A 16699-nucleotide genomic window follows, 5' to 3' on the forward strand; every position below is an offset into this window, starting at 1 on the left:
AGTAAGGTGACAAAGTCATCAGTCCTCTCCTCTTTCCAAGTACCTGAGCACATTTGGATATTACATTCGTATCAGATCCTTCAGCTGTAATCTGCACATTTCTAAGCTTCTTCCTCACTCCTGGCAACTCCTGTTGTCCTTCCATCTATTTTAGCAGACAGAAGATAGATCTCACTTTCCAGTGACTACACGACTAGCACACAGATTATTTGCACAGTAGTCAAAAAACACATGCTTGACCTGAGGTTTAGCACAAATCCAGGAGCCATCGGATTAAGATAGGCCTAACTGTTCTGAAAGAGCTGAGCTCCAGGTCCTGGGTCTGTCACACAAGGTCAGCCTCCTTTCCCCAAGAGATCTATATATCTGTAAGAAGTTTAAATCAAGACACAGCATCCTGACTTCAGACACAAGACTGACCTTAGTTTAAATCAAACACTCTCAGCTTTGTCTCAAAAGATTCCGACCAAGCTGGTAGCTTGCCAAAACCTTCCACGGTCCCATCCCTATCCCCAGCAGCAGTGATCCACCCTTCTCACTGACAAAGGACACAGGTACTTCTTTTCTTTTTTTTTTTTTTTTATTGCTGTTAATTCAAGGAAAAAGGTTGCATAAAATCCAATCTCTTCTAGAAATATAAGTGACCTTTCCAGTACATTTCAAATATCAAAGTATATGGTAAACATACAAATAAAGAGAAGGTAACATACCTCCTATTTACAGTACAGTATTTTAAATCATAAAATAAGTTCCATAAAGTACAACTGGCAGGTAATTCACAATACAAGTCCATTGGTGGTTTAACACCCTCACTTCAACTCAAACGCAGTTCATTCATTTCAAGTGGTCCAAAAATACCCAGATCAAATAAAAATTTTAATCAAAATAATTTTCATTTACTACTTAAACTTTTTTTTTTTTTTAAATTAAAGCTTTCATCTACCTCCCTCCCCATTCCCCCCCTCCAAGAAAAAAGTTTCAAAATGTACACTGGTGCTATAAATATAAATGCTACCTATGAAGAAATGTAGTAATCAAGCTTTTTTTTTTTTCTCTTCAAGTTTTTTGTTTGTTTAGCAATTTACTAGACAGCTGAACCAAAGATTGATTTTCATTTCATCCCTCTACTGGACACTGGGTCTGATTTTAAGAAAAAACATTTCTGCCATGAACTGTGAGGAATGCCAAACCCTATGGATATACAGTGGTAGTTGTTCATCGGTGTTGAATGCAGCAGTCAAAAAATACACTCGTCTTCCAGATAACCTCAGTGCACTTTAGGAAATCAAATATTACCTGGAAGCAATTTAGTACATATATTGGCTTTTAAAAATAAAATAAAAAATACAGCAGCATTAAACTTACTTACTCATGATACTGACATGTTTAATACCATCTTAACACTCATTTCAGTCTTTCACATTATACCGTAATTACGCATAGTGGTAAATTGTTATAAAATAGTGACTTTGCTATTTGGTAGACAGGCTCTAATACTAATACCTGACTATTTCGTAGAAAACCATAGCTTTTGTTCAGTTTGAAATAAAACATTTACATTCTAAGTACAATGCAACACTGTAATAGTTTAGGAAAAAAATATTCAATCAAGTAATGTTCATTCTGTGTTGACACAATGTAGAATAGCTTTAAAAAAGGAAAAAAATGCTGTCAACTTTCATTACAAATGCAAACACACTGTGTACAACATTCATACCATTTTTTCACCTTTGTTGCTGAACATACAGGCTAAAAAGCTACAAGGGAAGAAAAATCTGTCAATTTAAGCTCGTTCGTTGTTCTAAATCTGTTCCAGTCCACAGAGTTTCAGCCCCTTCCTGCTCTATGTATTTTCATTTGTTTGGGACTCTCGAGAGCTGTGTAAATGTATTATTATCAGATATAGTATACGTACAGTATTGTGTGTTCCTTTGGACTCTGCTAATAGGACGTTTGAACATCTCCCCTCAATTCATGAGCATTAAATTTAGAGTACGGGCAGGGTCTGTATGAACTGCTAAACACTCATGCAAGTCCAACGAATCCACATGGACAAACAGGGAAAGAAAAGAAAACAGCAGCATAAGGAGAACGGGGAGGGAGGGAAGAAGATTGTGGTGGGGAACATGACCAAGTTTCTTCGTTCACCCATATGGCTGCTCCACCAGTGATGTCAGAGGTCAGAGGAATTATTTTTTTAAAAAATCTGCAGTAAACATTGCACATGTCTCAAGTCTTCAGTGCAAAAGCATGGTTCGAATGCTCTGATTGTTTGGCTGTGGGGTTGGGTTACATGCATTACACAAGCCTTTTGTAGAACCAGGAGGAGACCAGGGACTCAGCTTTCTTCTTTTGTACGGAACAGAGGTGCAAAAGCAATGAAAAATTCCAAAAGAATATAAAACCGGGAATGTCCCAAAACACAAGACCAACCCCCCCCTCCCACACACACCTTCCCCCACTTTCCCAAGCTTCAGTTTAAGTAGGCAATGTTTACTTGTTTCAGTCTGCAGAATCCAAGGTATCATTGGAAGGGGGAGGGGGAGGTGCGTATCTCAGTCTGTAAGTGCCTAAAACAGGAAAGAGAACTACTAAGTCACTGCTCACAATTAAAATGGATTACAAAACCACTACAAGGTATCAAAATGGACATGCTCTTCAAAAGGCACTATCATCCTCCAGTCCTTTTAAAGTAGGTCCTCAGACTTCACGCTCTTTTCTTTCATCTGCTTGCTAAAACTCTTTAGTTTAAAAAAGATATAGACTGTAGATACAGGACTTGAGCTTTACTGGAAAAATGCAAAGAAAAGATGACCCCATCAAGGTCCATCTTTCTCGTTCCAGTCCGATCAAACAGGTAAAGTCAGAATGGGCACAGGGCAAGAACCAAAAATAGCAAACACTGCATTTCCTCCATTCTTCTGAATGGAGAGAGAAATGGAAGCCATTCCTTTGATTTCTAGTTCCAATTGGTTTCTGCCTCTTTGCTGCAACTTGTCTGAAAAGTTAAATGCATTGCATGCTGGGGCACAGAAGGATGGCTGCTTGTGTGAAGGTAAGCCTTGGAAAAGTTCAGTTATCAAATGGCCAGTCTACTGGTTTCTCTTTGAATTCTCACGAGTTCCTATCACAGACAGTAATCGGTATCTTTCGCTTTTTGCCAATTAATTCCCTCAAAATTAACACGCCACTGAACAGGAATGAGAAAAATTGAAACAACATGCAAGGCTCAACACAATGCCAGAAACAAACCAGTGAAAAGGAATGACAATTTAGGACTGGTATCGTTTGACTTTCCAGCTCTGAATCACACCCATTTTCGACTTCACGCTGCAAACCCCGTTCCTTTGCACTGTTCTACAGGATTTTCAGGCAGAGATAAGATAGATACTTTGCAGTTTTAGAGCAGGTCACTAGTGCACAACCATTTACACAAAACATACACACGCACGCACACCTTTCTGCAAGACCAAAACCAGCACATTCAGAAAGGTAAAGAGGAACTGCTAAACTCAAAAGCAAGTCCGCTGGGAGTTATCATGATTACCTTGTTGACTGGCCTCCATGGATGACTGCTTACAGTCCTGCGCATAGTGTCCACTTACACCACAATTGTAACATGAAACGTTCCCATTCTTCTTGGGTCCCGACCCATTTGTGTTGGCAACTACGTTAGGTGCTGGATATACAGGATAGAACCTCCCAAATCCTGCCATCTGCTGCATACCATAGTTGGCTTGGCTCCCCATCACTGGGTCATGCATAAGCCCGTTTGCATACGGAGACTGAGGCAGGAAGAAAGGAAGCTGTGTTCCATTGCTTTGATGTGCTTGATTGAGGTAGCTGCCATTGCAAAGTGATGGCAGAGTGAAGAAAGATGGAACTCTGTAGACTTGTCCATGAAGTGGGTTATGATAAAAATAGCTATTAATCTGAAGGCTGCCATTGGTCCCACAGCTACACCTACGTCCACAGGAGCCACAAGGACCAGATCCCAACTGCTGCGGAGGTAACATTGTCCCGTTAGTGTTATTATTCCCAACAGCATTTATGTAGGATGTGCTGTCGCTCTGTGCAGTGCTGTGTGTTAGAGCAGGGCTCGGGCTGGGGGCAGGGCCTGGCGTATGTGTTGGTATTGCAGGAGGAACAGTGGACTGGACCTGACCAACACCTAAACCAGCGGACTGAGGTGGTGAGGAAGTTGCTACAGTGCTTAGCACGTTTGTATTCTGGTTGGGCAACACACTGGTAGCATGAGGACTGCCTGGCAAAGCGTACGAAGCTGGTGGAGGTGGCGGTGCTGCTGTGGAGAGACCAGCTGCTGGAAGAACTACCTTTAGATTGGTAGGCTGAGGGATTGCTCCTGGGTTTCCCTCAATGTGAGGCACCATTTGATTCAGTCCTACCACCTGGGATGCAGGTTTTGTGATGGGATCTGTAGTAGGAACTGGGGATCCTGGGAAACTACCTGGGTTGTGGACTGGGATAAAGGCAGTATTTGGTGATCCAATACTTAAGTTTCCTGTTGGCTGCTGTGGTCCATTAACTGTGCAACTTTCCGACGATCCCTGCGGAGAGGGCATTTTCAATCTGTGCATTGCCAAATGCAAAGCAGGGCTACCAGGCTGGACAGAATGAGGAAGGAAAGTGGATGGGACTGGCAAAGGGGAAGCCATCAGCTCAAGGCGTTTCTCAGGTTCACCAGAGGTCACTGGGCCCATTCCACTGGGAGGGGAGTTCGCAGACTCTCTCACTGGCGAGACAGCGACGGGTGTGGTAACAAGCATCCCCATCGTTTTACCATCTGCAGATATGGGTGGTGGGACAACTGCTTCAGGCTTCTGGGCAGCGCTGTGCATCACACAGTGTAAGGCAGGCATGAAGGAAATGTGTTGAAACTTTGCATTCAAAGGATCTTCCGAAAGGCTCCCGTTTTCATTATTCACTGAAGAGATCTGAGCAGAGGATTTGCTCACGTTTGATGAACTGACAGCACTGTAGCCTGTAAACCTGGTTGTATTTTGATTCCCAGAGTCCTCAGAATTGCTGTCTGTATCTGGGGGACAAAAGCATTTGTAGGTCAGAAGAATGTATCTCAAGCAATAGAGAATATGCCTTGGACTCATTTACCCATATAAAATCTCCTAAGTTTGATGACACAAATGCTAGTTGTCTTCCCAAACTCTAACAACTGAGATGATTTTCATTCATCCAAATTAAGCTAAATCCATCTCCATCACTTGCCTATATCCTTCTGCCCAACCAGCTACTGTGTCTTTGACTTGTGTGTATCTGCAAATAAGAAGAGTAGGACACAGGTCACACTAGCAATCAACATCTGCCTAGAAAGACATTAACATAGCCTACTCAAATTTGGAAGGAGCGGCAAGTTGTCAGTACAAAGAGATGGACCTCACAGATATGCCACACATAATCTGATATAAAACCTGTCTCTCTCATCCCAAAGTTTTTCACATTATTTTACTGCTGAAATTTCTCAAAAAAGCTATGCCACCGAGGTTGGAAAATTACTACATAGATGTAGCCACCTGCAACTCAGTGGTATTTAAACAGTTCTGCTATTTGCATACCATCCAGTCACAAAACCCACAAAGCAAAATGCATTCTGTGACTAGTTCAGAAATTAAAGCAGCTAATAAAACTGAAAAACTAATTAGAATTAATGCAAGAAAGAGATCAGTCTAAGAATAAAGACATTCATACACACTCTCCATAAATACAACCTCTGTCTTTTTCTTCTTCACTATCAAAGCTTTCCCTCCCATCATGCCGTGGACTAGAAGGAGAACTGTAACTTTCAGATGACGTTTCTCCACACGTATCATGACCAGATCCAGCGTCCAAATTCAGATCTAAAAATAAAAGTTGTCATTTTTATTTTTAATCTCAGTGTATGGAAGTGAGGTTATCTGGATTTGCTCACATCTCACACTACTTCAGACTTTTGTCTGTTCCTACTTAATTGTATCTGTGCACTGTATTCCTAGTGTTTCCACTCCCAGCATTCAGGACTGGCCTTGTCCCTAAATTCACGATGACTGAACCCTTGGTGTTAAAGGCAATACTGACAATTGGCATTTATGCAGAGTAGTGAAAAGAATGATGATCCTTAATGACTTTTGCAATGCTTACACCAGATTGTACTACAAAATACATTTCTGTTTGAAGAGACACAACACTCCCCAGTCACACCAGCAGAGGCAGAGAGCTAACTCAGCAGGCAGTGTCAAAACAACACACCATTTCACAATTCACTCTTCTAGAAAAGGCTTCAAGCAAATTGTATCAACAAAAGCCGTTTAAAGAAAAAGAGGTGAACTGAAAAAAGTGTAAAATGTGTTTCTAAATTTTGAATGGATCACGGGACACTCATTTGCTGGAACTTTCAGGGTGGGCAGCTGCTATGCTCTGGCTTTCAAGTTCAGCCTCAGAGGGGAAGCATGACAAATACACCCTCACAGAACCTATGTCAGGCACTAACTTCAAGGAAACACTAACCCCCAAAACCTCGGCTGGCAAAACTCTAGGACAAAAATCAGAACACTATTATTTATTTTATTAATGATAATAATAACAACCTATAAATAATTTTTTTTTCATTTATTATTGCTTCTGCAAGTTTAACAGGTTGGGATAGGCCATTAAAAGATTCCTTAATGCTTCAATTCTTGAAGTAATTTCCTGGATGTGCTGGTTTGGGCTGAAGTATAGTTAACTTTTTTCACAGAGGCTAGTATGAGGCTATGTTTAGGGTCTGTGCAGAACACAGGGTTGATATTGCAGAGATGTTTTTGTTATTGCTGAGCAGAGCTCACACAGAGTCAAGGCCTTTGCTGCTTTCTGTACTGCCACATGGCAAGGAAATTGGAATTGGGTGCATGGGAAATTGGGAAGACACACAGCTGGGACAGGTGACCCAAACTGACCAAAGGGATATTCCATACCATATGACATCATGCTCAGCATATAAGGTGGGAGGAAGGAGGAGGAAGGGGGGACATCTGGAGTGATGGTGTTTGTCTTCCCAAGGAACTGTTATGTGTGATGGGCCCTGCTCTCCTGGAGATGCTGAACACCTCCTGTCTGTGGGAAGCAGGGAATTCATTCCTTGTTTTGATTTGCTTGTGTGTGGTTTTTGCTTTCCCTATTAAACTGTCTTTATCTCAAGCCATGAGTTTTTGTAGCTTTTACCCTTCTGATTCTCTCCCCCATCCCACTGGGGGAGTGTGTGAGCGGCTGTGTGGCTCTTGGCTGCTGGCAGGGGTTAAACCACAACACTGGATTAAACCTGTAAGTGGTTAAATTATTTTAACATGTGTTTTGAATATCTAATATAACTTGGAGCCTCAGTGTCAACCTCTGATCACTGAAAGCCAGAGCCTAAAGTGCTAGTCACAAAGCATCAAGTATTCAAAGACTACTGATGCCTCAGAAATGCTAAAAATAAGGAGGAAAAAATGGAAGAAAACATGCTGCAATTCAGAGTTACAGACTCAAAACAGGGCATTTCAAACCAAGCCTGGACATCTAAAGCCAGGCAGAGATTCAGACTGCAACATGAATTTTTTTGTTAGACTATGTCTCCAATGAATACCTCAAAAGACATTTGGATGTTTGTACACAAACAGACAAGTAGACAGCTCATCTGTGAGCAGGCCTTAATGGGTTGCAGCCCCCAAGGGTTACAGCTGCTTCTTGAACCAGCCTGGCCATGTAGAGTGCTGGGTAGGAGTAAACAGAACTCTGATGGCAAAGCATTTCCTATTTAACTTTGCACTACATCACCCAAACCTGAACCACCTCCTAAAAGTCATCACCAGTTCATAAAAGCCCAGTGCATATTGCCTGGCAACAAAACCAGTAATCAACTGGAAATGTGTGCAGCAAAGCTCTGCTGTAGAATATGTTTTCTGCTTGTACAGCCCTTAGCCATAGCTTTCCAAGGTATCTCTGGTTTTGCTGCATTTGTGAACTGTGAATTCTTCAAGTTTTAGTCAAATACTGTTTGTAAAAGGTACAAACACCTGCCCATAGAACACGTCAGTAGTTCAGAATGGGAAGAGAGTTCCATCTGGAACTCTCAAAGGTGAGAAGCACTGAGAAGAATGAAAGCTTAATCAAGACTGTACCACAGGTAGAAGCAACAGAAAAACAAGGCACTTGCTAAGAGTCCTTTCAACACTTCTGCCAATTAAGTGGTGTAGAAAAAGGCAAACTTTGCCAATCTTCTGTCATGAGAACTAGGTATGAGAGGGTCAAGGCTGCAGCTGATATTGGGAACTTAGAAAACAAAGCCAATGGGTAACAGTCAGCCTTCAGAAATTTGACACAAAGCTTGAAGACTCAATTTACTAAAGGAACACAAATACATTCCTGTCTTACAACTGACTGATGTACACAAGTCTTGGCCTAGACACTCTATTTTGCTGGATTTCCCAAACTGGAAAACCCCATTAAGGGCAGCATACACAGCTCTGTGTTGCAGCTCAGGAGTCGCTTGGTTTATACACTACAGTGCATTAACAGTTCACACCAAAGGGGTTTTATACAGGTTCCTCATGGGCCATTCCACAATAGAAGAAGGAACTAATCAGCTGCAAAGAGAACAGTAACACAAGACCCTGGAGCTCCACACACTCAGACTGGCGACTTTCATATAGAACTAGCCCAACAGTAACTGTTTCTGCAACTGCTATACCACATAACCCAACTTATGGATACTTTACTAGTATTTCTGCACTTTTGCATGAAAGGAGACACACCCTAGGCAATTGCATACAGAAGAGTGAGTCTAGCATGTTCTGCACAGCAAGTCAAAGCACAGACTACACTGCCAACACGCTGACTTGCGCCAAAATAGATGATTTCCCCTTTACAGGAGAAGACTGAATTAATCAGCAAAGCTTGAAGTTCTGTTTCTTAGAAACAGCTTGTGAAAAGACACCTTACCTTTAGCTGTCCCTGTCCTGATGTGCTGTGGTGCTGCAACTCGCACTCCGTTCGTCCTGTTATTCAACCGGCACTCAGTTTTCTTTGTTTTTTCCCTGTGTAAATAATTTTCATGGGTTTTTTGTAAATGCATGGGCACAAATATCCAACCATGAACGAACACATAATACCACTGTAAACAGAGGCAGTGACTCCAGGCCAGAAACATGTCTAACAACAAATTTAGATAATAAACAAATAAGTAAAGGCTGCTGGTGCAATATACCAGGAACTACACGAGCAGTGTTATTAAACACTGCGAATAAACATCTAAACAAAGAAAGCACTCACAAAAGGAAATGGTGCAGCTGACAGCAAAGTTGTCTTTGAAAGCTGAGGTGTGTAAGGCAGCACTACAGCAGATTAGCATAAAAGCATCTGGCTGCAGAGTAACAACGTGACAGAACCTTGGAAGTAGGCAGAGTAACAGATAAGGGTGGAAATGATTTCACTTCTCACAGTGCAGGACTGTGTAGCCCGAAGGAACTTCTGAAGTTCTCTGATGTGCAAATTATCTTCAGTAAAACATTTCAGCCAGTTACCATACACTACATAATGTTAAAGGTTGCTGTCAATCCTTGTTTGTTTTTTCAGTGTTTTGTGGACAGCCTTACACCTTTCAACTTTCAAATCAATATAAAGAGAAAAAGGCAATTCAGTATTGGTTAAGAACCTACTTCTGCTCCTTCACCTTTTGGCTAAATGACAAGTGATATTTTGAGAAATGAAAGCATTCGCTTACATTCTATTTTTCAAGTTATTTCTTTACAGACTATAAAATAGGGGGTTTTATGTAGCCTGGCCTCACGCTATGCCAGCTTTTGTTCCACAACAGCAAAACAAAGCACCTAATTGATTGTTTATCAGAGTGAAATTGAGTGTTTCCTAAAAAAAAAAAGTGTTTCTGGATAACTGGTTACATTGGAAACCTACTTTTCCAGCTGTGGCTTTCCTTTCTTCTTGCTTACTGTAGATAGACTTCGTTTTTCCACTGTATGCTAGACACAAAAATACAGACACCAGTCAAACAACAGAATGTGTATTATGAAAGGCAACAAAAACCCCTTCTAGACCAACAGGTCCATCAGTCCAAGACTAGTGAACTCACACGTGCTATAACCATGCAAACAACCACTTGTTCAGTGCATCTGGGTCTGTAAAATAATGCATCTCGTCTTGTGTTTATGCCACTATCAGCAAAAACACTCAGAAAATTACTACTTGCAAATATTCCAAAGATATTAATCAAATTGTTGTTTGCATGGTGTCCTTCCTCTTGAGGATAAAACCAAATATGTTTCATCACATACCTGCTACAAAGGCTAATCACCAGGCTTAAGTAGCTACAAAATTTGTTGACAGAATTATTTGATAGCTGGGGGGGAAAGCACACAATCTTTTAAGTATACTATTACTAGCTGTTAGTAATATTTCACATTTGGCAGAGGTGTAAAGGTATGAAAACTCTGAAATAATCCATCCAAATTGCTGTATTTGTACTTCCTTTAAACAGAAAACAGCTTTTCCTCTGCTTTAGTATATTAACTTTTTTTCACCCCAAGCTTCGGTGCAGTCTACCATTTCATCTTTAGAAGCAAATCACAATCCATTACCTGCTCTGTGAAAAAAGGAAACTGGCTTTGTTTGACTTCCTATTCCCCATGTAACAACCAAAACAATACGTCTGCATGCAGAATAAGAGTAATATTAAGCAATTCTAAGAGTCAAGGTTATTCAGATGTAAGCACTGAGCAACCTTCCTTCTCCCAATTTCAGAGGATGATTCTATTTATAAACAACTATTCTTCTCAACTATATTCACAATGAGACTGACCACCGAAGAGACACAAATCTCACAAAAAGTGTGGAGGCATCTAGCTATTAACTTTATTCTAATACTAAAGTTACTTAAATAATGCAGGTAAGATAGAAAGAATTTGTCCCTAACACAGCAGTAATATGGCTGTTATTAATACAGTTTCTAGTTTGTTCCTTGCCATACCATGGAAATTACCCAGGTGTTCTGAAATCCTCTCTGATGACAGTGTTACAGTAACACCTAAGTGCCTGAGTAGAAACTAACATTAGACTTTTCTGATTACTTATAGCCTACTGGGAAATTTTATTTACAAATCCATAAACAAAATATGCAACTGATGAGACATGGCTAAGCAATTATGAGGATTTTTCTAATCAAGGTAAGTCAGTAGCAACCTGAACTTCAACACTTATTTGTACAACTCTGGCAGGGCTCTTAATCTGTTAAAACTCAGTCTCATCATGTGCAGTGGACAGTGCTCTCCAATGTCTCACAATATGGCTTTGAAGAAAAAATAGCAACACACCTGGTCAAGTAGGTTTGTACAGTGCTCTGGGTGCTGCTGGACAATACAGCTTTTCCTTCTCCAGTCCATTACCCCATTCTGCTCCGAGTGCTGTATGTTAAGGCTATCCAGTGAAGAACATTTTGCACTGCTAGTGCTGCTGAAAAGAAAAAAAACCCAAACCACCAAAAGTTATGCTGGTGTGAAAAACCTGCAGCCTTTTCTTACCAACATACACATTTTTCCATCATGTTGGGAAATTCTGCTTTCAGAAAACCCTAGGAATTCTCAAGAGATTTAGAAGACGTAAACTGCCAGAGTTCCTGTGCTCTGCAGTTGTACCAATAATCTGAACTTAACTGAAGTTCCTTTTTCATTTGTCTACTATAACTTGATGTAAAATTCAGAACAACAGAATTTGTAGAAAACAGTAATAGAGAGAAGAGTTTCCATGGCTATTTCTATACCACAAAGATTTCACTTTTTTCATACCAGACTTGAGGAAATCCTCCAGACAGAAATGTATTCTGCCTTTCTTCCTTATTGTTAACGACAAAGCTGGAATTACTTTGCAATCCCTACCTCAGAATTCATGAGATATTTAAGGAAAGGAGTGCATGGTTACCTACAGATCATACTACAGATGTGTTTGAGTTTCAAAACAGTCACCTTGCTTTACATTTTTACCTTCAAGACTGCTAGTTTTGAGTGGTGCTGAGCAACGGGAGTAGCATTTGGCATTTACTTTGGATTTTATAATGCCTTCCAGTCAAGCTTTGCTCTACAGCAACCAGTCAGAAACAATATTTAACCACGTCAACAAAAACTGCTGGAAAACCAGTCAGGGCTCTGACAGAGTCAGTGGGGCACATGAAGCTATAAACTTTGTGTGTCTCATACAAAGCCATGCCTTACTGCTGACTGGGTGCAAAAAAAAAAACTCCAAAACAAAACAAAAAAGGAGTTAACACTTCTAAATTCTTATCAGAATACTTGTGGTGATAATTGAAAGTGCCTTTTAACTCAGGGCTGTTGGCAAGCTGCTTCATGAAGGTCACTGCAATATGAAATGTTACTCATTTCCCATGATGGCAGAAATCCAGCTCATGCCAAACCACAAGACATGCTGAAGTTCCAGCAGCTACTCACCAAACACCTCTGCAAGTAAGTGCTCAAACTACTTAAAAGAGGTACAGTAGGACATTAAAAAGATAACTCAAGAAAATGGTGAGAACCCAAGAAGGTCCCACAAGACAGACATGAGCCCCTGACTGCAGAGATATAAGCCAGGTCACTTTCGAGATTTCTGTCAAATGGAGGTAAGTGATCTCACTGCCAAATCTGCAGTCATTTCATGCAAGCTGCAATACTACTGTATTTTCTACTTTGTATGTCTGCTATCATTCCTACCAGTAGATTGACTTTTCCAGAGAAAGGCTGCAATACTGAATGAAAACAAAGAGTAACATAGCACAATATACCAACGTTACTTGATGAACTGCTCTCGACTCTAGACAGTTTTATGCATACTTAAAACCAGGAAAGTTTCATTCAGTGCCATTTCTTTAGGACCCATAAGCAACAGACAGATTTTAAGAAGACAGACACAGAACACTAACAGGAGAGGACTAACAGACTTCTAGTAGTCAAGCAGTAAACATGTTTTCCCCTCTTAAATAAACACAAAATAATAGCTAGCTAAAGGAGTTTCTATCACAGAGCTTTGTGGAAAGGTCTGTCTGTCTCTGTCCTCCCTGAAAGACAGATCCTAAACTACAGTCAGCTTTAGTGTACTTCATTATAGAATCAGTAAGACAATTTCTTCATCACTAACTATATGCTACTAAGTTTCAATCCTGCTCTTATGACTTCTCAGTAGGCTGTATATCCACTGGCATAATCAATCACAGACTTTGTCACGATGACACTTTCTTCTTGAAAGTTCAAAGTAGGAGAGTTAAAAAACAAAACAGACAAAAAACACTCATTTGTCCAATTGGTGAGTTCACAAGAATTTTGTCTGTTAAAGACCTGTGGACCTTAACCAACATTGCTTCGTGCTAAGTGTATACTCTATTGCAATACCAGGTAAATTTCCACCATAAGATAAAAGCATTTTACAGATAAATCAACACCAAACAAAATTGCAAATCACAATAAATTTTGTATCCATTTTTTCCTCTTAATTTAGCTCAACTGCACCACTGTGTGCCAACATATCCAAAGTTTCTGGTCAAAATACCCTAATGGGTGAATTCACATTACATACCTCACAGATCTGAATGCACATATAAACTACTTTAATGTAGTTAAGAAACACTTCCACTTCCAATGGACATAAACCAGCATTGTATGTGTGCATTTGCTAAGCCAAAAAAAATAATAGAGAATGGACTTCCTTCTCCTAAAACATCATCTTTGAAGCTACTTAAGCTTTAACTCAACAGCACTGGCAAGTTTCAGTATAAGCATGGGAGTGTGTGCACATAGGAAAAACACATGCAATACAAATTTATGCTACTCAGCTTAGAAACACAAATCAAAATATCAACTCAAGTAGTGAAGATTCACAAAATCTGGGAAAGAAGAGAGACCTGGATGACCCAGACCTACAGATTTAGAAATAGGATCTTTTGAAATATTTTCTAATACAGATTAACTTAATAATAACCTCCCAAACCACAAAAAATCAGAACACCCCACCCCAAACAAACAAAATCCATGTAAACAAGCCTTAATCTAGAAGGACACATCCTCTCAAAGCACTAACAAAAGTTCAGACAAGTAGCATGGTCATGCTACATCCTAGTACCTACTTGGCAACAGGATTTTTTCCATTATGTTTCTTGTGAACTGCTGTGTGTTGCAATACATCTGGAAAAAAAAATAAACAAAGCATATTTCAGTAACAATTCCCATTTTTTCTTTTAGCTCAAACAAATTCATCTTTCCATCACTACCCGACACAGCAGAAGACACTTTCATTAAATAGGCTGGGCTGAAATTAATAGGTGTAGCACAGAGGACAGATCAGCTTGTACAGATGATACAATCAAGACTCTTTACCTTCCACTTCACAGCAGAATGAAACAGAAAGAGGAACTATGACAACTGTTAGTGTTTCCTCACCTCTGTATTTCATAGTAAGGCCTAAATGTGTGACTGAGTCTCACCCATTATGAGAGAACAGAGAGAGAAGAAAGGATTGAGTCAGAAAAAATACAAAATTTTGTATTTTTTCTGAAATGCTGAAATTATTCCCCAAACTATGCTGAATAGTGACCGAAGACAAGTCTTACACCAAGTGTTGCATTCTGAACCTCAAAATTCACTATGCAAGTAAAGAGTTACAAATTACACCTGACAAAGAGAGATACTGCCACAAGGCCACGCTGGATGGGGCTCTGAGCAACCTGGTATAGTGGAAAGTTCCCTGCCTGTGGCAGGTGGGTTGGAACTAGATGATCTTTAAGGTCCCTTCCAACCAAAACCATTCTATGAAACAAAACCCAAGATCTTCAGAGACAGAGTCTACCCTTTTCTTTAAGGCAACTGTTAAATTTTAACAACAGCAACTTTTCTTAATTCCAACTGCTGATGACCTGGTATTCTTAGTAGCTATCATTTTGCCTAAAATCTTCTCAATTGCTACACGAGTACAAATTAAAAACTTAAGAAAAAAAATGAACTTCTGGTAGCACTTCATTAAGATGGCACAAAATGTGGGTTTTTTTTTCCATCAGGTGAAGAGATTTTTTTTATTTTTAAGGACACTACATAAAAAAAACTATTTGAGCAATCTCCAAACATGTTGTAAATTTATTTGGTGCATTCTGAACTCTAAAGAAGAATATGGTAATGATTTTTGTAATAAGAAAAAGCTGTTAGAGCTGCATATGTGGAATACTAATTGCATGTAAGATCAACTGCAAACTTATTCCTATGTTGATGTGTAACAGGCTAAGATTGGTGTCATTCTGTGAAAGCTACCGTAAGTGTTCAGTGGTCCATGTTCACTTATCAGTCCCATTTCTCATTCTTTCCACCACCTATCAGGAGCTTACACTTGTTTGCTACCAAAACCAATGCAAAACTGGCTTGCTGTTCCTTTCCAAATGAAACTACTGACCAGCCATGAGGTTGCTGCTTCCATGTGTGAACTGGTTCTGAGCTTTCAGACTGTAATCAACACTCACTACAGTCCCAAACTTCTTAACAGTCCAGAGTATAAAAGCAGCACAGGTTAAAGAGTAGGAAGAGCAAAACGTACACATCCTTTCTGTGTAAAACTAGAAGCTAAACAAATTTGGCGCATTTAATGCAAAACAATCTGCAACTCTTGAAATGCTGCACTCAGCTCTGAACCCTGGTAACTGCACAATAGGCAAAGATGTTAAAAGCTACGAACAGTTTTGGCTCAGTTGTAAAGTATATCTTCCTGGTTGTTCAACACCACTGAGAACTTCTGCCTTCCAGCTGTCTATGAATGCTGCCACTCCTTGAATTACAGAGCAACCTCTGAAGGAAACTGCTGGAAGTACACAAAACTCTCCATTTACATAGCAGACTTCATTCAAATCTTTCATTTTGTACCAATTAAGAAATCAGTCAAGTCTGTGATTTCCAGTGTGGCAAAATTTCTCAAAGAACCACCACCTTTGAGTACACAACTACCTTCCTCCTGACTTGAAGCTTCTGAACTGTCCTCCTTGAAGTGTTCTGGTGTCTTAACCGTCTTCAAAGAGGGTTGTAAGTTACCTGCAGAGAATAAAGTTCACGTAGTAACTTTATAGATCTTGAACAACTGGACAGTTCCTGAATGCTTGCACTAAACTGGAAGCTAGGGAAATGGAAGACTGAACTTAGTGGTTTGCACGTGGCAATAATTTGAACATTACCTCCTTGAAAGCAGGCCATCTCCAAGAGGAAAGGCTCTGCAGAGACACTTTCATTTTGAAGAAAACAGTGTCCAAAATAATTTTAAAGCTATGGTGCAATTTCAAAAAGTCATGGCTGTGATAACATTAGAAATACTTCTATTATCCTGCACTTCAGATTTTTCTTTATATCTTTTTATGTTACAACAATCAATGGGAGGAGACCAACAATAGCTAGTATCATTCTTCTGCAACAAGTTACACTCCTCCACTGTCAAATCATTCACCTATTTCTTTTGAAATCTAATTTGGGCTAGTTTTCTAGTGCCCTTAACACAGTCTTCACACAAATTTTGCCTTTTTATGCCAGGCCGGATGAAAAGAGAAGTAGGACTAATATTACCAATTTTGTTGCAAAAATACCACTGCCATGCTCTGAAAAAGGACTTAGTGTGGTAGTGAATCTAACTGTAGGTGTCTGCTCTTTCC

The 16699-nt window shown here is 39.9% G+C and overlaps 1 protein-coding gene across 1 annotated transcript in view; it reads right to left on the reverse strand.

The window, feature by feature from the left end:
- Positions 1 to 2203: 2203 nt before the first annotated feature.
- ZCCHC2 (zinc finger, CCHC domain containing 2) overlaps positions 2204 to 16699 on the reverse strand; it is a 29359-nt gene continuing 14863 nt past the window's right edge. Inside the window, exons 6-13 of the mRNA XM_009078032.1 lie at positions 16008 to 16091; positions 14150 to 14207; positions 11355 to 11490; positions 9943 to 10007; positions 8971 to 9065; positions 5745 to 5873; positions 3548 to 5056; positions 2204 to 2570 (exon numbers count right to left, since the gene is read on the reverse strand). Coding sequence (XP_009076280.1) covers positions 2503 to 2570; positions 3548 to 5056; positions 5745 to 5873; positions 8971 to 9065; positions 9943 to 10007; positions 11355 to 11490; positions 14150 to 14207; positions 16008 to 16091 — 2144 coding nt within the window. The 3' untranslated portion in view covers positions 2204 to 2502. The remainder of the gene's footprint in view (positions 2571 to 3547; positions 5057 to 5744; positions 5874 to 8970; positions 9066 to 9942; positions 10008 to 11354; positions 11491 to 14149; positions 14208 to 16007; positions 16092 to 16699) is intronic.

The sequence above is a fragment of the Acanthisitta chloris genome, unplaced genomic scaffold (genome assembly GCF_000695815.1).
Source record: "Acanthisitta chloris isolate BGI_N310 unplaced genomic scaffold, ASM69581v1 scaffold19897, whole genome shotgun sequence".
NCBI classification, from domain to species: Eukaryota; Metazoa; Chordata; class Aves; order Passeriformes; family Acanthisittidae; genus Acanthisitta; species Acanthisitta chloris.